Source organism: Chrysemys picta, chromosome 8, assembly GCF_011386835.1.
Source record: "Chrysemys picta bellii isolate R12L10 chromosome 8, ASM1138683v2, whole genome shotgun sequence".
In the NCBI taxonomy this organism is placed as follows: Eukaryota; Metazoa; Chordata; order Testudines; family Emydidae; genus Chrysemys; species Chrysemys picta.
In genome coordinates this window covers 37,867,289-37,888,314 of record NC_088798.1, presented here as the reverse complement: position 1 = coordinate 37,888,314, position 21,026 = coordinate 37,867,289, and the positions used below count along the sequence as shown (strand labels likewise).

At 45.6% G+C, this 21,026-nt stretch overlaps 1 protein-coding gene across 1 annotated transcript in view; it reads right to left on the bottom strand.

Moving 5' to 3' along the window:
- The window catches only part of LOC101951894 (putative ferric-chelate reductase 1), a 53,493-nt gene that overhangs the window by 7,460 nt on the left and 25,007 nt on the right, over positions 1-21,026 (bottom strand). The window contains exons 8-12 of the mRNA XM_065555629.1: positions 18,890-18,991; positions 15,814-15,955; positions 15,072-15,185; positions 4,816-4,928; positions 503-589 (exon numbers count right to left, since the gene is read on the bottom strand). Of these exons, the coding sequence (XP_065411701.1) occupies positions 503-589; positions 4,816-4,928; positions 15,072-15,185; positions 15,814-15,955; positions 18,890-18,991 (558 nt within the window). The remainder of the gene's footprint in view (positions 1-502; positions 590-4,815; positions 4,929-15,071; positions 15,186-15,813; positions 15,956-18,889; positions 18,992-21,026) is intronic.

The following is a 21,026-nucleotide window of genomic DNA, read 5'->3' as shown; positions in this document are numbered from 1 at the left end:
GTTTGGCTCTAAGCCTCTGATTCAGGCTGATCTCTGACAAGAATAAGGTAAGCAGATTTCCATGATAGGGAGAGAAGGCATGTATATAGCTGAGATGTGAAACAAACAAGGAGAGATAAGAGGTGAAATGTGGAAGACAGAACAGGTAGAGAAATTACTTCAGTTACTCAGTACATCATAATGGCAAGAAATAAATAAAGGGGATCATAGAATCATAGGGTTAGAAGGTACCACCAGGGTCATCTAGTCTAACCCCCTGCCAAACTGCAGGATGTTTTGTGTCTAGAATATGACTACCATGACGAGAGATTATATTGCGTAAGAACAATCTTCTTAAACTAGCAAAAGGGCATAACAATCTAACAGCAGTGGGTTGTACACTGGAAGGTCTTTAGTGAACACTCAGTTCTGTATTTACATTTGAAGACAAAAATGAGAAGGAAATATTTTCTATAATGTGTTAACCAAGAAAGTTGGTGGGGAGATACTGGGTAAAACTTACATTAGCCCATCCCATTACTGCTACAAAGGCTAGTACGAAGGCAGTTATTGTTTCTGCGACAGTTATCACCATCAGAGACAAATGAATCTAAGTAAAAACAGATTACAGGTTATTAAACTCATCCATAGTATATATTAATGTGTTTGTTATTTTGTTGCAATAGCACAAGTTGAAGAATTTTTGTGTTAGTATACAACTGAAAAAGTTCAGTTGGTTAGATATTGGAAATTTGTAAGAGGTTGTAAGCCAGTTAACCAACTTTGTCTCTAACCATACATATTAAGGTTAAGGTTCACTTAAAGAGGTGAAAAATATTATTCTACTTCTGCCTTTGATTATCCATTGATTAATGCAGCTTCACCTATCTGTGTGTCTTGTCTGAACATAGAATTTCTTTCATTTTTAATGGCACCACTAAAAGACAGTGTATTAGTTAGTGTTTGACAACTAGCTTCTTTATAAACAGTTTGCAAAATGTCTCTCTGCAGGTCAATGAATTAACTCCTTTTATTGTCAATATTTGAATTTCTAAAAAACTCCCATACAGCAGGTCACACGATTAAGTAGCAGAAATTGAATTCTTGGGTTTACCAGCCTATCCCAAACTATTAAAATATCTGTAACTAACATACTTATCAAACCAAGGGCTTACATTTAATTAATAATTTCAGAAATCTACATAAAGCAAAAGGAGAGAATTTTGCCTCTGAGGAGGAAGTAAAGATACTAAAAATGGTCAGCTGCTTTCTATGGAGACTTCCATTATGAGCAAAGGGGAAAAGAAAATAAAACTATGCCATGGAGTATGTTACATTAAAAACTAAGGTCAACATTTTCAGATCAATGGGAGTTGTGGAAGATCAATTTTGAACCTCTGAAAATTGGGTCAGTAATTATGCGATAGATCCATAGCTAGTGTAAATTGTCGCAGCTCCTTTGATTTCAGTGGAGCTCTGATAATTTTCACCAGCTGAAGAACTGCCCCAAGATGTCCAACTTTGGGTACCAAAGGGCCTCACGGATTGTATACCCTCATGCCAAAGTCACTGGGACCATCTGGGTTGGTGCTTTCCTGGGTGAGTAAGGGTTGTACAATCTAGCCCCAAATTAGAACATTTTGCTTTAAGTGATCTCTGTGAAACTGAAAACTGTAGTGTGAGAAACCAAACCGCTTAGTCCAGCTGGTGAGAAGATAATCCCAGCTGCTGGGAGACAGGGAGGAATGGGGTACAGTTCAGCTGCTATGGTACTCTTTGTAAAGTTTATATATTCTGTCTCCATCTGCTGGTAGCACTATGTAACACCACCCTTGGTTAGCATATCAGGTTCTGAGGCAATTCAGTCTACTCAGCAAAAAACATAGCTAATGACGCTATACAACAGGGGTGGGCAAACTTTTTGGCCTCAGGGCCACATTGGGTTTTGGAAATAGTATGGAAGGCTGGTTAGGGGAGGCTGTGCCTCCTGCAACAACCAGGCATGGCCCGACCCCTGCTCCCTATCCCCTCTCCTGCTTCTTGCCCCCTGACAGCACCCCCTGGGACTCCTGCTCCATCCAACCACCCTGTTCCCTGATGGTTCCTCCCCCCCCCAGGACCCCTGCCTCATCCATCCCTCCCGCTCTGTCCCCTGACTGCCCCTGAAACACCCACCCCTGACTGCCCCCTGCTGCCCCATCCAACCCCCCCCTTCCTGACTGCCCCCCGGGACCCCTGCACCCATTCAACCCCTGTTCCCTGCCCTCTGACCACCGACCCTCAACACCCCCACCCCAAACTTCCCTGCCCTCTATCCAACCCCCCCCGCTCCCTTTCCCCTGACTGCCCCCCACCACCCCATCCAATCCCCCCCGCTCCTTCCTGACTGCCCCCCAGAATCCCTGCCCCCATTCAACCCCCCTGTTCCCTGACCACCCCAACCCCTATCCACACCCCGAACTCCCCTGCTCCCTGCCCCCTTACCGCGCTGCCTGGAGCACCGGTGGCTGGCGGCGCTACAGCCACACCACCTAGCTGGAGCCAGCCACGCCACAGTGCAACACACAGCACTGGGTCAGGCTGGGCTCTGCAGCTGCGCTGCCTGGCCACCCAGAGCATTGCACCAGCGGCATGGTGGGCTGAGGGAGAGGGCCTGAGGGCTAGCCTCCCGGGCCAGGAGCTCAGGGGCCGGGCAGGAAAGTCCTGTAGGCCGTAGTTTGCCCACCTCTGCCATACAATGTTCAAATTATCTTCATCTCCCTGTTCACATCATGTCATACATATATAACCCAAGCAATGCATTGGGCACCTTTATGGTTTCAAGATGTGTATGGTTTTCTAACCAGAGAAACACTTTTTGACTGCTATGTCGATTGCACAAAAATAAGCATATTTCTGTCTGCACCATTTTCCAAAAAAGGGAAAAATCTGGTTCCAATACACAGTAATAGCATGTAGAATGGGAGTGTCACATTCATTATATGAAGAAGGCTGAATTATGTTTAACTGTGCTCCACAGCAAGAGCCTACAAATTTAGGGTGATATATTGGCCTTGACTCATGGCAGAACTCCCACTGATGACAACTGACCACTTGGGTGTGCAATTGCTCAATTTCTATGACAATCATGGTAACTACATGTCCAAATTAGGCATGAGATGGCATGGCTACATTTGAAAAATATGGCCCTTAAGTGCCATTGTTAAGCTTCAGAATCAACATAAGTTAAATAAATAAGGCAGTTCATGCCTGTCTTAGCTGCCATTTCAGGCGGAGAAGAACAGCACTACATAGCCTTCCCAATGCAGAACAATCTTCTCAACCACATGGACTGGGGCTAGGACTTCCATAGACTCCTTTAAAAAGAGTTCATAACCTGGGATTTTTCAATGAAAGCTTCCTTTCTCAAGAACCTGAATCTACCATGAACATCAAATAAATACATTCAATGGTCAAGAGTCTGACCAACACCCCTGGGATTAAGAGATCCTCCGGATAACAGCTTCTTGTGAATCATGTCAAGTAAATGCATCACTCTGAACACTCCGGGCAGCACAGTCACTGTGTATTAATTTTACTACACAGAGGTCTATTGCACAGAGAAGGAGACTTTCAATGAGACTTCCCATAGAACTGTGTGACAATCTTTTGATGGCAGTACCTTCCATTGAACAGTTGTGAATAGCCATAACTTAGACACATGAAATACAAAAGAACTTCTAACAATTCAGCTAATAGCTGTGGTCGAACCACCAAATTAAGGCAATAAATTCAGAGCTTGTTCTTAACTTCCATGCTTGCGATGAGGCATTACAAGTCATGTGGTGTCTACGATGACCCTCTTTAATTTCTTTAGTAATAGTGAGGAAATTCAAACAAAATTTTCGTTAAGAGTGATTATTTTACAACTTTAGATCCAAGCTTGGCATCACTGCAGGAAGGGGAGGCAAAGGTGGTTCTAAGCTACCTGTTATACCTTCTCTAACCCTGAGCGCATATGGGTGCAAAAATGGTTCCCCGGCAAAAATTAGAGCTGCCACAGAGGTACTAGAGTGCACTGTCATCCAGCTCTACCCCCTCACACTATTGACATGCCTATTCCTTACTCTGGAATAAACCCTACAAAAAGAGGAGAGCAAGAGGTGTAACCTGGCATTCTTTATATCATGCAAGAACTTTCCTGTGTTGGTCTTTTATTTCCTATAGTGCATTGATCTCATTTTCTCCTTCTTGTTAACCAAAACAATGTCATGCATATGATTGTGATGTTCTGTAGTATTCAACATTGTTTAAATACTCTCTTCAAACATTAGAGCTGGTCAAACTATTCATAATGAATAATATTTGCTACACATTTAGTCTCTTTGTAGGCTAGAGAATCATTCTACTTTGTTTTGAGTGCTACCAACCCTGGTTTTTGTTAATATAGTCATTGTTCATAACCATTTACGGAATATAAAGGTTCCAGATGTTTTTTTTCTAATAAATGGGATGACCTATGCATTTTGAGAGTGTGTGTACACATACTGCCCTTTGATCAGTTATTGTTTAGAAATGGCTTCTCCAGTTCCACTACAAAATGATAGAAGAAATAGAGAAAACAATCTTATCAGAGTTTCTTTTTACTCGTTTGCCCATTGTATCATTTCATTTTGTCAGTGATAGTGTTATAGTCATTGATAAAAACAACGAGGCGTCCTTGTGGCACCTTAGAGACTAACAAATTTATTTGGGCATAAGTTTTCATGGGCTAGAACCCACTTCATCAGATGAATGAAGTGAAAAATACACTCTGAAACTAGTAATTGATAGTTTTTGTTCCATTTATTTACATACCTGAAACCAAATATCTTTGCCAAGGAGAGTTTTTCCGATAGCATTCTTCAGATACTTAGCAAATATCATTCCTATACTTCCTGTGGTCATCCAGGCTATCAGCATCAGGGCCCCTTATGAAAAGCCAAGACAATGAATAGATGATATGTTCAAATTCTAGACAGTAATTCCAATCCACTCCTAATTAAAAAAATTGAAATCATACCTTCAGGCAGTACTAAGCAAGTAGAAAACATGGGCAAGTGTATGCTGCACTTCAAGCTTACAAGATGCTGAGCACTCTGGCCACAATCCAGCAAAGTCTCAAGAATGTGCTTAACTAGGAGCATATAGGTAATTCCATTGACTTCAATGAGACTGCTCAAGTTTTCAAGTGCTTTGTTGGATAGAAGCCAGACTACATAGGTCTTTCCCTAAAGGATTCTCTTTTAGTGTAATTAAGCTAGTGTGCTAACATTCTCTCTCTCTCTTTCTTTCAAACTAAATAATAAACACTTGTTTTTCATTGCTAAGAGGGAAGCTCCACAGTTCTGTTTCTTCCAGCAATAACATGACAGTACACCTCTACCCTGATATAACGCAATCCGATATAACACAAATTCAGATATAACGTGGTAAAGCGGCGCTCGGGGGGGGGGGGGGGGGTGCGTGCTCCAGCGGATCAAAGCAAGTTCGATATAACGCAGTTTCACCTATAACACAGTGTAGAGGGTCCAGACTCACCCCTGCAGCACCTCCTGCTGGTTGTCCAGGGAATTAGCTCTCCAGCCTCTGGAGCACCCTCTGCAGGCCAGTGATCCACCTGTCCTCTTCCTCAGGCTCCTGTGTCCTTCCCAGAACCCCAGTACCCACACACTAGGTCTCCCCTCCCAGAGGAACCCCCACCCACTACCTCCCCCCCCCTTGCCTCAGCACTAGGCCACTGCCAGTCACCAACTAGCCCCTGGGGCAGACCGCAGCATAGGCCACTCATCACTGGCAAGGAGGGTTTGGACCTGCTGCCTTGGCCTAACCCTGGGCTGCCCTCTACAACCCCTAGTACCCCTTGGCCTTCCCCTAGGCCACAGCCAGGGGCTTTCCAGGCTGGGGCTCCCCAGCCTTTCCCCAACCCTAGGGTTACCATATTTCAGCGAGCAAAAAAGAGGACGGGAGGAGCCCCGCCCTAGCCCCGCCCCTGCCCCTCCCACTTCCCGCCCCCCCCGACCTCCCAACCCTCCCCCCGTTCCTTGTCCCCTGACTACCCCCTCCTGGGACCCCTGCCCCTAACTGCCCCCCAGGACTATCTAAGCCTCCCTGCCTCTTGTCCCCTGACTGCCCCAACCTTTATCCACACCCCCACCCCCAGACAGACCCCTGGGACTCCCACGCCCCATCCAACCACTCCCCACCCACTGACAGCCCCCCCCCAGAACTCCCAACCCATCTAAACCCCTCTGCTCCCTGTCCCCTGACTGCTCCGATCCCTCTCCGCACTCCTGCCCCCTGACAGCCCCCCCCAGAACTCCCAACCCATCTAAACCCCTCTGCTCCCTGTCCCCTGACTGCTCCGATCCCTCTCTCCACTCCTGCCCCCTGACAGCTCCCCCCCAGAACTCCCAGCCCCCTACCCCCCCCCGCTCCTTGTCCCCTAACTGCCCCCTCCTAAGACCCCCCCCAACTGCCCCCCAGGACCCTACCCCCTACCTGTACCCTGACTGCCCAAAACTTTCTCCACTCCCCCCAAAAAGCCCCCCCCGTTTCTTGACCTCCACCTCCAGAACCTTCCTGCCCCCTGACCTCCTTACCCTGCTGCTCAGAACAGAGTGTTGGGCTCTGTGCAGCCGAGCCGGACACGTGGCTGAGCTCCCCAGCACAACAAAACCCGGTCTGGCCCTGCACAACAAAACCCGGTCTGGCCCTGCACAGTGTTGCCGGACTGGGCTGCAAGGCAGCTGCTGGCTCAGAATGCAGGGCGGATCCGGCTCCTCTACAGCTGCTCCTGAGTCCAGCCCGGGACTTCCCTGCAGCCCTCCCAGCCACTCTCTGCTAATCCCGGACATTGTGAGTGCTTTACAAATTCTCCCGGACGCTATTTTTAGCACACAAAAGGAGGACATGTCCGGGGAAATCCGGACGTATGGTAACCCTACAACCCTGCTCCACTCAGGCCTGGTCTACACTAGGCGTTTATGTCGAAGTTAGCGCCGTTAAATCGAATTAACCCTGCACCCGTCCACACTGCGATGCTATTTAGTTCGACATAGAGGTCTCTTTAATTCGACTTCTGTACTCCTCCCCGACGAGGGGAGTAGCGCTAAATTCGACATGGCCATGTCGAATTAGGCTAGGTGTGGATGGAAATCGACGCTAATAGCTCCGGGAGCTATCCCACAGTGCACCACTCTGTTGACGCTCTGGACAGCAGTGCGAGCTCGGATGCTCTGACCAGCCACACAGGAAAAGCCCCGGGAAAATTTGAATTTGAATTCCTTTTCCTGTCTGGCCAGTTTGAATCTCATTTCCTGTCTGGACATCGTGGCGAGCACAGCAGCACTGGCAACGATGCAGAGCTCTCCAGCAGTGATGGCCGTGCAGTCTGGGAATAGAAAGAGAGCCCCAGCATGGACTGATCGTGAAGTCTTGGATCTCATCGCTGTGTGGGGCGATGAGTCCGTGCTTTCCGAGCTGCGATCCAAAAGAAGGAATGCAAAGATCTACGAGAAGATCTCTAAAGACATGGCAGAGAGAGGATACAGCCGGGATGCAACGCAGTGCCGCGTGAAAATCAAGGAGCTGAGACAAGGCTACCAGAAGACCAAAGAGGCAAACGGACGCTCCGGATCCCATCCCCAGACATCCATCCACTGCATTCCATCCTCGGTGCTGCCGCCACCACTACCCCACCAGTGACCGTGGACTCTGAGGATGGGATACTGTCCACGGCCGGTTCCTCAGACATGTTAGGGGACGGGGAAGATGAGGAAGGAGATGAGGAGGGCGAGGCAGTTGGCAGCTCTCACAACGCTGATTTCCCCGACAGCCAGGATCTCTTCATCACCCTTACAGAGATCCCCTACGAAGCGTCCCCAGCCATTACCCCGGACACAGAATCTGGTGAAGGATCAGCCAGTAAGTGTTGTAAACATCTAAACATTTATTTTTAACAAAACTGGAATATTAACAATTAAAAGAATGGGTTGTTCATGATTAGTGTGCCCTAGGCGCTTAACGGTTTAGTAAGGGGCAGTGCAAGTTTTGAAAAGAAATCTAGCAATGTCCGGTTTTCAGTGATTGTCCTGCACAAGCCGCTCTACTGTGTATTCCCTGCTACTGCAGCTACAGTAAAATGCGGTCTATATGTGCGGGGATAGAGCAGTAATCCTCCTGGGACATCTCGATGAAGCTCTCCTGGAGGTAACTTGAAAGCCGTTGCATGAGGTTCTTGGGGAGAGCGGCCTTATTGGGTCCTCCGAAGTACGACACGTTGCCGCGCCACGAGATTATCAGGTACTCGGGGATCATTGCTCTGCACAGCAGGGCGGCATACGGCCCTGGTCTTTGGAGGCTTTCCCGGAGCATTCTCTCTTTGTCGCTCTCGGAGATCCTCATCAGGGTGATGTCGGCCATGGTGACCTGCTTTTAATTAGGTAGGGGAATGTTAGTGTTGGGACTGCTTTCCCGTTCCTTTACAGAACTGTCACCGCTGGTTTGCAGCCACGCGGTGGAGGCGGGAGAGGGGCAGCCGAAAGGGATCATTCCCGGGGACAGCCGCGAGGGGGTGGGACAGGGGCAGAGTTCCCGCTTGCCGGATTGCTGGCAGCAGGGACTGACATTGATTTAAATGTGAAATGAGGCCAGTGGTAATATAAAAGTTTTAAACTGCCACAAGTGTACGGCTTACCATGTCTGCCTGCAACAGAAATTCCGTTGTGCTGCCTCGCTTCTCAAATGTGCTGTTCAAGACCCCAGGCACAGAATGCGAAGGCCGAGAATTCGACCTTGTGCTGAGTGCGCATGTGAAAGGTGCTGTGCATGGTCTTGTTCACAGAGAAAGACTATGTTCTTTGTTCACAACTACATTTATCTTTCAGAGGAATTCACTCCCTTTTTCCCATTTCCACAGCCCCGTCTGCGACTGTCTCACAACCTAGCCTGGAATCACACTCCCAGAGGCTAGCGCGGATTAGGCGTAGGAAGAAGAGGACACGGGAGGACATGTTCTCTGAGCTTATGGCCTCTTCCCAAGCCCAGGCAGCACAGCAGACCCAGTGGCGGGAGAACTTGACCCGAATGCACCAAGCCAACATGGATCGGGAGGAGAGGTGGCGGCAGGAAGACCAGCAGGCGACTCAAACGCTGCTTGGACTACTGAGGGAGCAAACGGACACGCTCCGGCGCCTTGTGGATGTTCTGCAGGAACGGAGGCAGGAGGACAGAGCCCCGCTGCAGTCCATCTCTAACCGCCCTCCCCCGCCACCAAGTCCCATACCCACCTCACCCAAAGTGCAAAGAAGGAGAGGCGGCAGAGTCCCTGCTAACTCTCACTCCACCCCTGCAGAGAGCTCTAGTAGCAGAAGGCTCTCATTTCCCAAAATTTGAAAAGTTCTTTCCTTCCCGCCTGACACAAGCCCACGTCCAAGTTTCACCTCCCAATGCCATGTGTAGTTGATAATAAAAAATTCGTTTCTGTTAACTACTGTTTCAATCATGTTCTTTTGGAGGAGGAGGGGAAAGGGGGTTGGAAATTGGACAGGACAGTCTCCTTTGGCAGGGTACATAGTCGGGGGCAGGCACAGCAGCAGGGCACATACACAGTGCAGTGATGCAGTGACTAGTTGCCCCGGTTAGTCTGGGAGGTTGTTTTGATGTAATGTTGGGGGGGGTGGGTTGCTCTGTGACTTTGTGGCGGGGGAGGGCAGTTACAGATCTTAAGCGCCGGTCCTTAGACAGGATCACAGAGCCACACAGCATGGGATCTGTAACCGTCCTCCCCCTGCCACAAAGTCAAATAGACCTCCCATACACACAGTCCCGATCAGGAGGGGTGACAGGCTCCGTTGAAACAAGCATCCCACCGCAGCGGAGCCTGTCAATCCTTGAGTTTAGAAGCTGCATTCGCATCACAACACTAGACCCGCCCCGCACCACAGTCTGCGTCCCAGTTTTAAAAAATTCCCGCTAAAACAGTATTAAAGAAAACGGTGTGCTTTAACAAAGTAGAACTATTTTTATTTCGACACGTGTGTTGGAGGGGGGGTGAAGGGGGTATGTAACTGGATAGGATAGTCAACATTACCTGGGTAAAGAAACGGGGGCAGGTTTAGCTTCTCAGTACACAAACTATAAAATCACAGGTTACCCTGCTCACTCAGGAACTTTGCTTTCAAAGCATCCCGGATGCACAGTGCTTCCCGCTGGTCTCTTCTAATCGCCCGGCTGTCTGGCTGTGAGTAATCACCAGCCAGGCTATTTTCCTCAACCTCCCACCCCGCCATAAAGGTCTCCCCCTTGCTCTCACAGAGATTGTGGAGCACACAGCAAGCTGCTATAACAATGGGGATATTGGTTTCGCTGAGATCACAGCGAGTCAGTAAGCTTCTCCATCTCCCCTTGAGACGGCCAAAAGCACACTCCACCACCATTCTGCACTTGCTCAGCCGGTAGTTGAAGAGTTCTTTTTCAGTGTCCAGGGCGCCAGTATAGGGCTTCATGAGCCAGGGCATTAGCGGGTAGGCTGGGTCCCCGAGGATGACTATAGGCATCTCCACATCCCCAACAGTTATTTTGTGGTCCGGGAAGTAAATACCTTGTTGCAGCCGTCTAAACAGACCAGAGTTCCTGAAAACACGAGCGTCATGAACCTTGCCCGGCCATCCCACGTAGATGTTGGTAAAACGTCCCCTGTGGTCCACCAGTGCTTGCAGCACCATGGAAAAGTATCCCTTTCGGTTAATGTACTGGGTGGCCTGGTGGTCCGGTGCCAGGATAGGGATGTGAGTTCCATCTATGGCCCCACCGCAGTTTGGGAATCCCATCGCTGCGAAGCCATCTATGATCGCCTCCACGTTTCCCAGGGTCACTACCTTTGGCAGCAGTACATCAACGATTGCCTTCGCTACTTGCATCACAACAACCCCCACGGTAGATTTGCCCACCCCAAACTGGTTCGCGACTGACCGGTAGCTGTCTGGCGTTGCAAGCTTCCACAGGGCTATGGCCACTCGCTTCTGTACACTCAGTGCAGCTCGCAACCGGGTGTCACTGCGCTTCAGGGCAGGGGACAGCAACTCACAAAGTTCCAGGAAAGTTCCCTTCCGCATGCGAAAGTTTCGCAGCCACTGGGATTCATCCCAGACCTGCAGCACTATGCGGTCCCACCACTCAGTGCTTGTCTCCCGTGCCCAGAATCGCCGTTCCACGGCATCAACATGACCCATTGCCACTGTGATGTCCTCGGCGCTGGGTCGCCTGCTTTCTGACAGGTCTGTGCTACTCTCAGACTTCAGGACATCACCGCGGTGCCGTAGCCTCCTTGCCTGACTTTTCTGCATCTGCCTCAGGGAAACCTTTATGATAAGCTGCGAGACGTTGAGAGCGGCCACAACTGCAGCGATGGTCGCAGCGGGCTCCATGCTCGGAGTACAGTGGCGTCCGCGCTGTCAATGACTGGAAAAGCGCGCGAACTGTTTTCCCGCCGGCGCTTTCAGGGAGGGAGGGCGGGAGTGATGGACGGATGACGACAGTTTCCCAAAAGCACCCTCGACTCATTTTGTTACCCAGAAGGCATTGCCGGCTACACCCAGAATTCCAATGGGCAGAGGGGACTGCGGGAACTGTGGGATAGCTGACCACAGTGCACCGCTTCGAATGTCGACGCTATCACCGTTAGTGTGGACGCACAAAGTCGAATTACTGTCCTTAGTGTGGACACACACGTTCGACTTTGCAATATCGATTACAAAAATTCGATGCAAGTAAAATCGAACTACTCTCGTAGTGTAGACAAGGCCTCAGATACTCTATCTCAAACATGCTGCAGCCAGGCCATTCTCTCTCTACACTCACAGAGAGACTCTTGAGCTTCTGGCTCCCAGCCTCTTATACAGGCCAGCTAGGGCCTGATTGGGGCATGGCCCAGCTGTGGCTACTTCCCCAATCAGCCCAGTAGCTTTTCCCTTTGCCCCAGCCCTCTGCCAGAGCTGTTTTAAACTCCTCAGGCAGGAGTAGGGTAACAACCCTGTTACACATGGTAAGATTTTTTTGGCTCCTGAAGGCAGCGTTATATTGGGGTAGAGGTGTATTATTAAGGCGGTTAGAGAGAGTGTAACAGAACTAACTTTATTTTAAATGTTAATAATATTCCTTTAACACTGAAACGCTCATGCTAGGGGTTATCTAAACAAACAATTAGACTTTAGAAAGCTGTGGTTTGACTCTAGCTCTCACTAACCTACTACAGTGTAACTTTGTCTACTCTGGGGAGGCATGTTAACAATTTGTTAGAGTGCTTTGATCTAGTCTTCTTTGAAACAGACCTAAATCAAAGCACATAGGCAGATTGTTAGTTCACATCAGCAGGGTGTATGTGAACAGTTACACTGCAGCTGGCTAGTGCAGCTAATGTCTCACCCCAGCTTGGAGTGAACTAAACATTTGCATAGACAAGCCAGAGGTCAGATGCAGATAGAAATGAGGCTTTACAAATTGTCAAAAACTCTAGTTCCTTTAGGCTGGACTTGTAGCCAAATGGCTTATTTTGCAAAAGTGGAAACACAGTTTGTCTCTAGAAGTCAGAGACTGGTATAAAACTTATCAGAAATTGCAGCCCTTGAAAAACTCATACAAATGGCAAGAACTCAAAAAGTTGCAGGATTGATGCAACTTTCTTTTAGTTACAGACTTTGCTATGTAATCGTATTTTATATACAAGTCTTTGCTTCTGGGGGAATTCTGCGCCACTGCGCAATGCAGGATTTTGCAGAAATTAACGTTGTGTATGCAGAAATGGGTTGCAGTGCTGCTGGCTGCCACTAGGGACTACTGGACCCAGCAGAGCCCAGCTGGCATGTAGAAGACCCTGCCAGGGAGAGGGGGAGGGATCTAGAGGGTTCCTGACAGCTGCAGTTCCCAGCATGTCCTGAGGGAAGGAGAGGGCGGTGCACAGGAAACTCCGTGCAAGCCTGGGACCGAGCATCAGGCTGTTTCTCCCTCTGGATCCCTGGGCTCTGGAGGGTGGCAGTGAGGAGGGTGAGTGTCTGGGCTGGGGGGGCCTTGGCTGGGCTCTGGGGTGTGTGGATATCTGGGCAAAGGGGGGCCCAGGGCTGGGCTCTATGTGTGTGTGTGTGGGGGGGTGCGGGTATCTGGCCTGGGAGGCCCCTGTGATGGGGCTTTGGATGGGGAGGGGATTTGGGTTTATTGACTTGGGGGGGGGGGTGTCCCATGGCTGGGCTCTGGGGGGGGGAGGAGTTGTGGGTGTCTGGCCCCCTAGCTGGGCTGTGGGGGTGGGGTGAAAGGGGCAGAGGAACAGGAGTTGTCATAGGGGTTTCTTTAACTGTCTACTCCTGGGGGAATTTTTATGCGTTTCTGCATTGTTACAGACATATTTGTTGACAGGTATTTTGAAATAATTTACCAAGATAAATATTATGTAGCATTATTTTGACAAATAAAATTTGCAGGATTTTTAATTTTTTTGCACAGAACTTCTAATTTTTGGGTGCACAATGCCCCCAGGAGTAACAAGTATAAGTGATAAATGAGTCACCTCCTGGGTCATTATACATTTCTAACCTCTCTTTCTCTCTCTGTTCTTTTCTCTAAACCTGTTTCTGAGCCTGAGACTCTGTAGGGGGATCTCTCTCCTCTCCCTGGTACTCTCTTCTTTTCTAAGCCTCTCTTTATAGCCATCTTCTTTCCTACACTAGACATACACAGCAGTGATTTTTTTTACTTGACAATGTCACAAAATGTCTCTTTGTTACTCTGTAAAAATAAAGATTTAATAACAAAAATCGAGGTGATTAATATGACCAGGTACATTATCATGAAAGAACCATATAATTTTCCTGAATTTTAATCCAGCTGTACAGTTAATGTCTAGAACTGTGCCATTCCTAGGAAACAGTTAGATATCCTTTGTTGTAAATCTGTTGTCATATTTTGTAACATATTGAAGATATTCTGTATAGAGAAATCGAAGTTGTCAAGATCAAAGATCTCTGTGGAGCATAAACCAGAAAAAAACAAATGTTCAAATAGATTTTGGAATATCTAAAATCCATATATTTCTATTTTGTATCTTTAACTAAAAGATTAATCTTCTTTTTATCTTTATTGACTGCAACTGATCTTCCTTGAAACAGGCTGGAAGTGTATTATATACACCCTTTAAAAACTACTGTGCTCTATATTTCAAAATACTTCTCCCAGAACTAAAACTATCATGTTATTTTTGAAAGATCACACAAGAAAGATCAGATTACGAATGAGCTCTGGAAAATTAAAGGTAATTTATTGTGTGGTAGAAAATCAATCTTCAAATTGTCTAGATCACTGTAAAATAACTCATAACTGATACAGAGGATTATCAACTATATAATATGAATTCTTTTCTCTAAGTTTCTTGTACGAGTTCCTGCTCAACTTTATTATTACTTAGCCTTTTTTACTGTATCAGCTACAGAAGATAATTACTTCCCATAATATAGACACAGACCTTCAATAAAGCCATGCTAATTTACATCTGCTCAGGATCTGGTTCACTGTGTGTGTGTGTGTGTGTGTGTGTGTGCAGTTTATACGCCCCCCCCTCCAACATGTGGCGCTAAATACCCATGTGATAAATTAGAGAATCATATGATCACTTGCAGAACAATATAATAAATAAATTCATCGTGCACCTTTGGCTTCCTCTCCTATCCCCTTCCCCCTAACTCAGTAATCCATCTACTCTAAGACTTATTCTAGTAGTCCAATCCACTGAGCAACTTTAAAAAATGGCAGCAGTTTGATGTCCTCCTTCTCCCAAATGTAGAATTTCCCCATCACACCCCTCTAAGATGGGTGAAATTCAGCAGCAGTGACCAATTTTCTATACATAAAAATAAATGACTTTAAAGTCCAATATGATTTGAATCTGCAGGACTAGAAATGGGAGCCTTATTTCATAAGAAAGGATGTGAGTGTGAGCATATCTATGAAAAACCATACATTTTACACCTTACAAGGAAGGAATGGATAGTTGATTCATCCAGTTACTTTCTTTAAAATATTCTTACCGTGAGCCTTAATAATAGAAGGTGTAGAACTGGTGCCACCTACTGCTTCATAGCTTGAAATGTTCACTTTCTGAGGAGTGATAAAGGGTGTCCTAGGATGCTTCTGTATCTGTCCTGAAAACATTAAGCAACCATTATTAAAGCTGTTGGCTCTTTAAATAAATTAAATTAATATTTCTTTATATTTTTGTACATATTTTAACTCAGTAGCATGACCCATTATGTACGGCCATGGAATGGGACTCAGGAGTCCTGGGTTCTATTCCTAGCTCTGCCACTGATTTCTGTGTGACCTTTGGTAAGCTACCAACTTCTATTTTCTCTCCCACCCTGTCTTGTTTATTTAGACTGTAAGCTCTTTGGTGCAGAGACTGTCTGTACAATGCCTATCACCATGGGGCTGTCATCTTGCAGGTGGTCTCTTTGTGTTGCTCTTATACAAGCAATAAAAAAAAAAAGACAAATACACTTGGAAAGAATATATTTCTTTCCAATAGTGTAAGCTTCACATGTATCAAGCTGCTGCCATCAAGTCAGCATGTTATCTTCTCAGACCAAAAAAGATCTGTTATCCTGATCACATTTCAAACCTCCACAAAATATATATATATGTGTGTGTGTGTGTATATATATATATATATATATATATATATATATATATATATATATATATATATATATATGCACACCACCTCAATTGTTAGTCTTCCATTTGGACATTGCATGATAAGGCAACACTCACCAGCTGATGATGGTCCCTGGGCCAGAAATATGAAGTACAAATTGCTGGCAGCTTTTGACTGAGTCGATATGGGATTTCTTGTAATGAAAGAGCAGTTGATGATTCCGTTGTTAAAGGAAGTCATTATGCTCTGAACATCACCCTAAAACCAGAATATCTGTAATTATTACATAGAACAGGGGTCGGCAACCTTTGGCACATGACTCGCCAGGGTAAGCACCCTGGCGGACCGGGCTGGTTTGTTTACCGGCCGCGTCCACAGGTTCGGCCGATCGCGGTTCACCGTCCCAGGCCACTGGGGGCTGCAGGAAGCGGCGCAGGCCAAGGGATGTGCTGGCTGCCACTTCCCACCGCCCCCATTGGCCTAGAGCAGCAAACCGCGGCCAGTGGGAGCCACGATTGGCTGAACCTGAGGACTCAACAGGTAAACAAACTGGCCCGCCCCGTCAGGGTGCTTACCCTGGCGAGCCGCGTGCTAAAGGTTGCCAACCCCGACATAGAACATTCATCATACAGCAATAAACAAACAGTATTCTTGCCAGCAAGTTAAAGAAGTATGGGCTGGATGAATGGACTATAAGGTGGATAGAAAGCTGGCTAGATCATCGGGCTCAATGGGTAGTGATCAATGGCTCCATGTCTAGTTGGCAGCTGGTATCAAGCGGAGTGCCCCGAGGGTCAGTCCTGGGGCCGGTTTTGTTCAATATCTTCATTAATGATCTGGAGGATGGCGTGGATTGCACCCTCAGCAAGGTTGCAGATGACACTAAACTGGGAGGAGTGGTAGATAAGCTGGAAGGTAGGGATAGGATACAGAGGGACCTAGACAAATTAGAGGATTGGGCCAAAAGAAATCTGACAAGTGCAGAGTCCTGCACTTAGGATGGAAGAATCTCATGCACTGCTACAGACTAGGGACCTAGTGACTAGGCAGCAGTTCTGCAGAAAAGGACCTAGGGGTTACGGTGGACAAGAAGCTGAGTCAACAGTGTGCCCTTGTTGCCAAAAAGGCTATTGGCATTTTGGGCTGTAAAAGTAGGGGCATTGCCAGCAGATTGAGCGATGTGATCATTGCCCTCTATTCGGCATTGGTGAGGCCTCATCTGGAGTACTGTGTCCAATTTTCGGCCCCACACTACAAGAAGGATGTGGAAAAATTGGGAAGAGTCCAGCGGAGGGCAACAAAATGATTAGGGGGCTGGAGCACATGACTTATGAGGAGCAGCTGAGGGAACTGGGATTATTTAGTCTGCAGAAGAGAAGAATGAGGGGGATATGATAGCTGCTTTCAACTACCTGAAAGGGGGTTCCAAAGTGGATGGATCTAGACTGTTCTCAGTGGTACCAGATGATAGAACAAGGAGTAATGGTCTCAAGTTGCAGTGGGAGAGGTTTAGGAAAAACTTCACCTAGGAGGGTGGTGAAGCACTGGAATGGGTTATCTAGGGAGGTGGGGAATCTCCTTTCTTAAAGGTTTTTAAAGTCAGGCTTGACAAAGCACTGGCTGGGATGATTTAGTTGGGGATTAGGTCCTGCTCTGAGCAGGGGGTTGGACTAGATGACCTCCTGAGGTCCCTTCCAACTCTGATATTCTATGATTCTATGTTCAGCAGAAATAGAATCTACCTCATCAATTGCTAATTACAAAATTATGTACTATTAGTAAAGAGTCATTTATGGATTTGCACCACGTTACAACTTTAAGTAAACAGGGATTCAACAATGCTGGGTTTTTAGTTTTTCTTTACTAGTGCTCAAGGGCCTTATTCTGAATACATGCACCTGAGAAATTTTAATCAAGGGAGAAATCCCATTCTCTTCATTGGAAATACCCATGTGAATATGGGATTACTCATGTGAGCAGGTATTCACATGCACAAATATGTGCAGGATTAGACCCAAAACTGTGATTATTTAGTTAAAATGTGTCATTTCTTTAACTTGACACAAATAAAATATGTATATTGCTCTTCCCCAATGTGTTAACTATGACATCAGAGCTTAGAGCAGTGGCGGGCAACCTGCGGCCCACGGTCCGCAGATGGCCCATCCGGGTAATCCACTGGCGAGCCGCAAGACAATTTGTTTCCATTGACCATCCACAGGCACGGCCGCCTGCAGCTCCCAATGGCTGTGGTTCGTCAGTCCCAGCCAATGGGAGCTGCGGGAAGCGGCGTGGGCTGCAGGGGCATGCTGGCCGCTGCTTCCCACAGCTCCCATTGGCCGGAAATGGTGAACCGTGGCAACTGGGAGCTGCAGGTGGCCATGCCTGCGGATGGTCAATGTAAACAAACTGTCTCGCGGTCCGCTAGCAGATTACCCTGATGGGCCATGTGCGCCCGTAGGCTGCCCACCACTGGCTTAGGGTCTCATTCCCCTGGACACTCATATCAATGTAAATTAGGAATAACTAGAAAGAAGTCAGTGGGGTCAACTAGAGTATAGTTAATAGTAGATATTCATAACTGATATACAAAAGCATGAAATCTCTGATGTAGCCTATTCCAGAAGATATATTGATTATTCCTTTGCTAATAATTTTTTTCTGATATAAGTACTAAAAAAGTAAAACCAACATTTATACACTTGTCTTAATTTTTTTTTTTTAATGTACTTTTTCCCACTCTGCTGCAGGAGGCATAAACAACATGATTCTGTTTACTAGGCTTACATTTTTGATTATTTAAATGTTTAGCAGACTATTACTTGATTTAAGTTTTACTGCATAAATCAATGGCTGATCCACTTTTTTTTCTCTCCTGTCTAGCTTGGTCTCTGACTAGCTACTAGTCTTTGCTAATACCAACTCAGAGCAGAGCCAGGAGAAAAGCTAATGTAGATGAAAATATGTAGATGGTCCAAATCAATTTTAAGGGATAAACTCTGTTCAGAGCAAAATTATATTGCTAGCTTTCGATACAATAGTTCACAGTTTGATGATCTTATCATCCTGTCTGGAATTCAGCACTGATATTGTAGCTCAGCAACAACTCTGCAATAAAAAGCATGCAACAATAAAAAATATGAAATAGCGTTATTCTACACATACATACAACATAATCTGGAATTAAATTACCAGAGACAAACCGTTGGGTCTAGTTCGTCCAGTTGAAAAGGCATGTTGAACTTCTATTTGTCCTGTTGCATTCTTACCACAGATATAAATGTCGTCATTCCCCTGGAAAAGCACAGATTTGCCCATGTCAGTGGTGATTGAGTAAAGCTGCATGCAGATCTTACACAGGGAAATCTTACACAAACTTTGACTAGAGTTTCAGGTGCACCAAGACTATGGAATTGAGCACCATCATAGTAATAAAATCAAAACCCAAATGATACTTGAGGATACCACTACATTAGAGACAATTGGCATATGGTCCAGTAGCTTTGCACCTTAAATATAATCTTCCATTCAGTTTCTTGCAAAGGAGCAATAGTTAGAGCATGTGTATAGCATGTTCCACTCTCATCACACAAGCCTTTTTTCCACTGTAGCTCTAAAGAATCCACTGCAACAATGATCTCCCTTTACAAATAACCTTTCATTCCAATCTAAGGCACCTATGCTTTAAAAGATCTCTGTAACTAAAGTAAGTCAGTGTACCTGGAGGAACTACATCATCAGCTTTTCATTTTGGGGGGAAAAATGCCGAAAAGATGTTTTTATATTTTTTTCCACCACTTTTCACGTCTGTGTTAAAAATGCAATTTATTGATCAAGGCCAGATTTTAAACCATGAAAGCTTAAAGTTAGATTCCTAAATCCATATGTTGGTACTTATATAAATGGCCAAGCACCCAATGAATTCAATGGGAGGCAGCTCAGAACTTCTGAAAATTTGTCTACTCAGAATGTGATTTAGCAAAACACTTGAGCATGTTAACTTAAGTCCTTTGCTAAATTGGAGTCTTATTTAGGTGCATTACTTTAGACTCCTATTTTTGAAAATCTTGTCCCGCAGCTGTTTGAGTTGCAGATGTCCATAACACTATACTTTAACAAAAAAAGAAAAAAAAAAGATTATTGGGATGTATCACTTAAAGGATGTAGTGCCACGTCAGCACACGGCAAGCACAATGGTAATCAAGTTCCCTAATAGTAAGATATGAGTTACGTTTAAAGGCCAAATTCTGTATTGACTCAGACTGATACCCCATTCAAATTGACTTCAGAGTGTAAGTGCTGAATTGGGTGATAGAATTATAACTATGGAGCAGAAAAAATATCAAGAAAAATGAAATCTCATAATGCCAATTAACTGGAATTTGTATCTGGGGTGCACGGAACTGTAATATTATAACAGTGTTTGTTATTCAGGTAATGTGCTACCGTGCTTCATGATTTCTTAGAATTTTGAAATATTATAGATGACAATTTCCTAACTCAAAAAAAGTGATGCATCCAACATGGGGAAATTCCATACTAGACCTTATAATGACACATAAAGAGGAACTGATCACAGAATTAAAAATTAATGGTAGCATAGGTACAAGTGATCATAAGTTGATCACATTAATAATGTGAAAAAAGAATAAAGTACAGACCAATAATACATATACTTGGTACTTTAAAAAGGCCAATTTCACAAAGTTGAAAGCAATTATGGGCCAAATCAGCTAGGAAGAAGAATGTTATCAGAAAAAGGTAAATGATAATTGGGAATTATCTGGATTAGAGGGGAAGTGAAGGCAGCTATAAAATCTAAAACAAATGGAAGAAAGGGGAAGTTGATAGTAATGAATATAAATCAGAAGCAAGGAATTATACAACACTGAAAAGGGAAACAAAGGGACACAGAAAAATATGTAGCCATTAGAGTTAAGGATAATAAGGTGTTTCATAATTGAATTAGGAACAAAAAGAATCCTAACAATGATATTTTCCCATTGCTAGATGGAAATGGTAGAATTATCATTAATAATGTAGAAAAGGCAGAAGTGTTCAATAAACATTTCTGTTCTGTATTGGGGGAAAGAATAGCTGATGCAGTTATATTAGATGATGATGACGATGATAATAACAACACTCTTTCCATTCCATTGGTATCTAATGAGGATGCTAACAGCAGCTACTAAAGTTATACATTTTAAAATCAGCATGCCCAGATAACTCGCACCCAAGAGTTTTAAAAGAGTTGGCTGAGAACCCTGCTGGACCATTAATGTTGATTTTCAATAAGTCTTGGATCACTGGGAAGTTCCAGAAGCCTGGA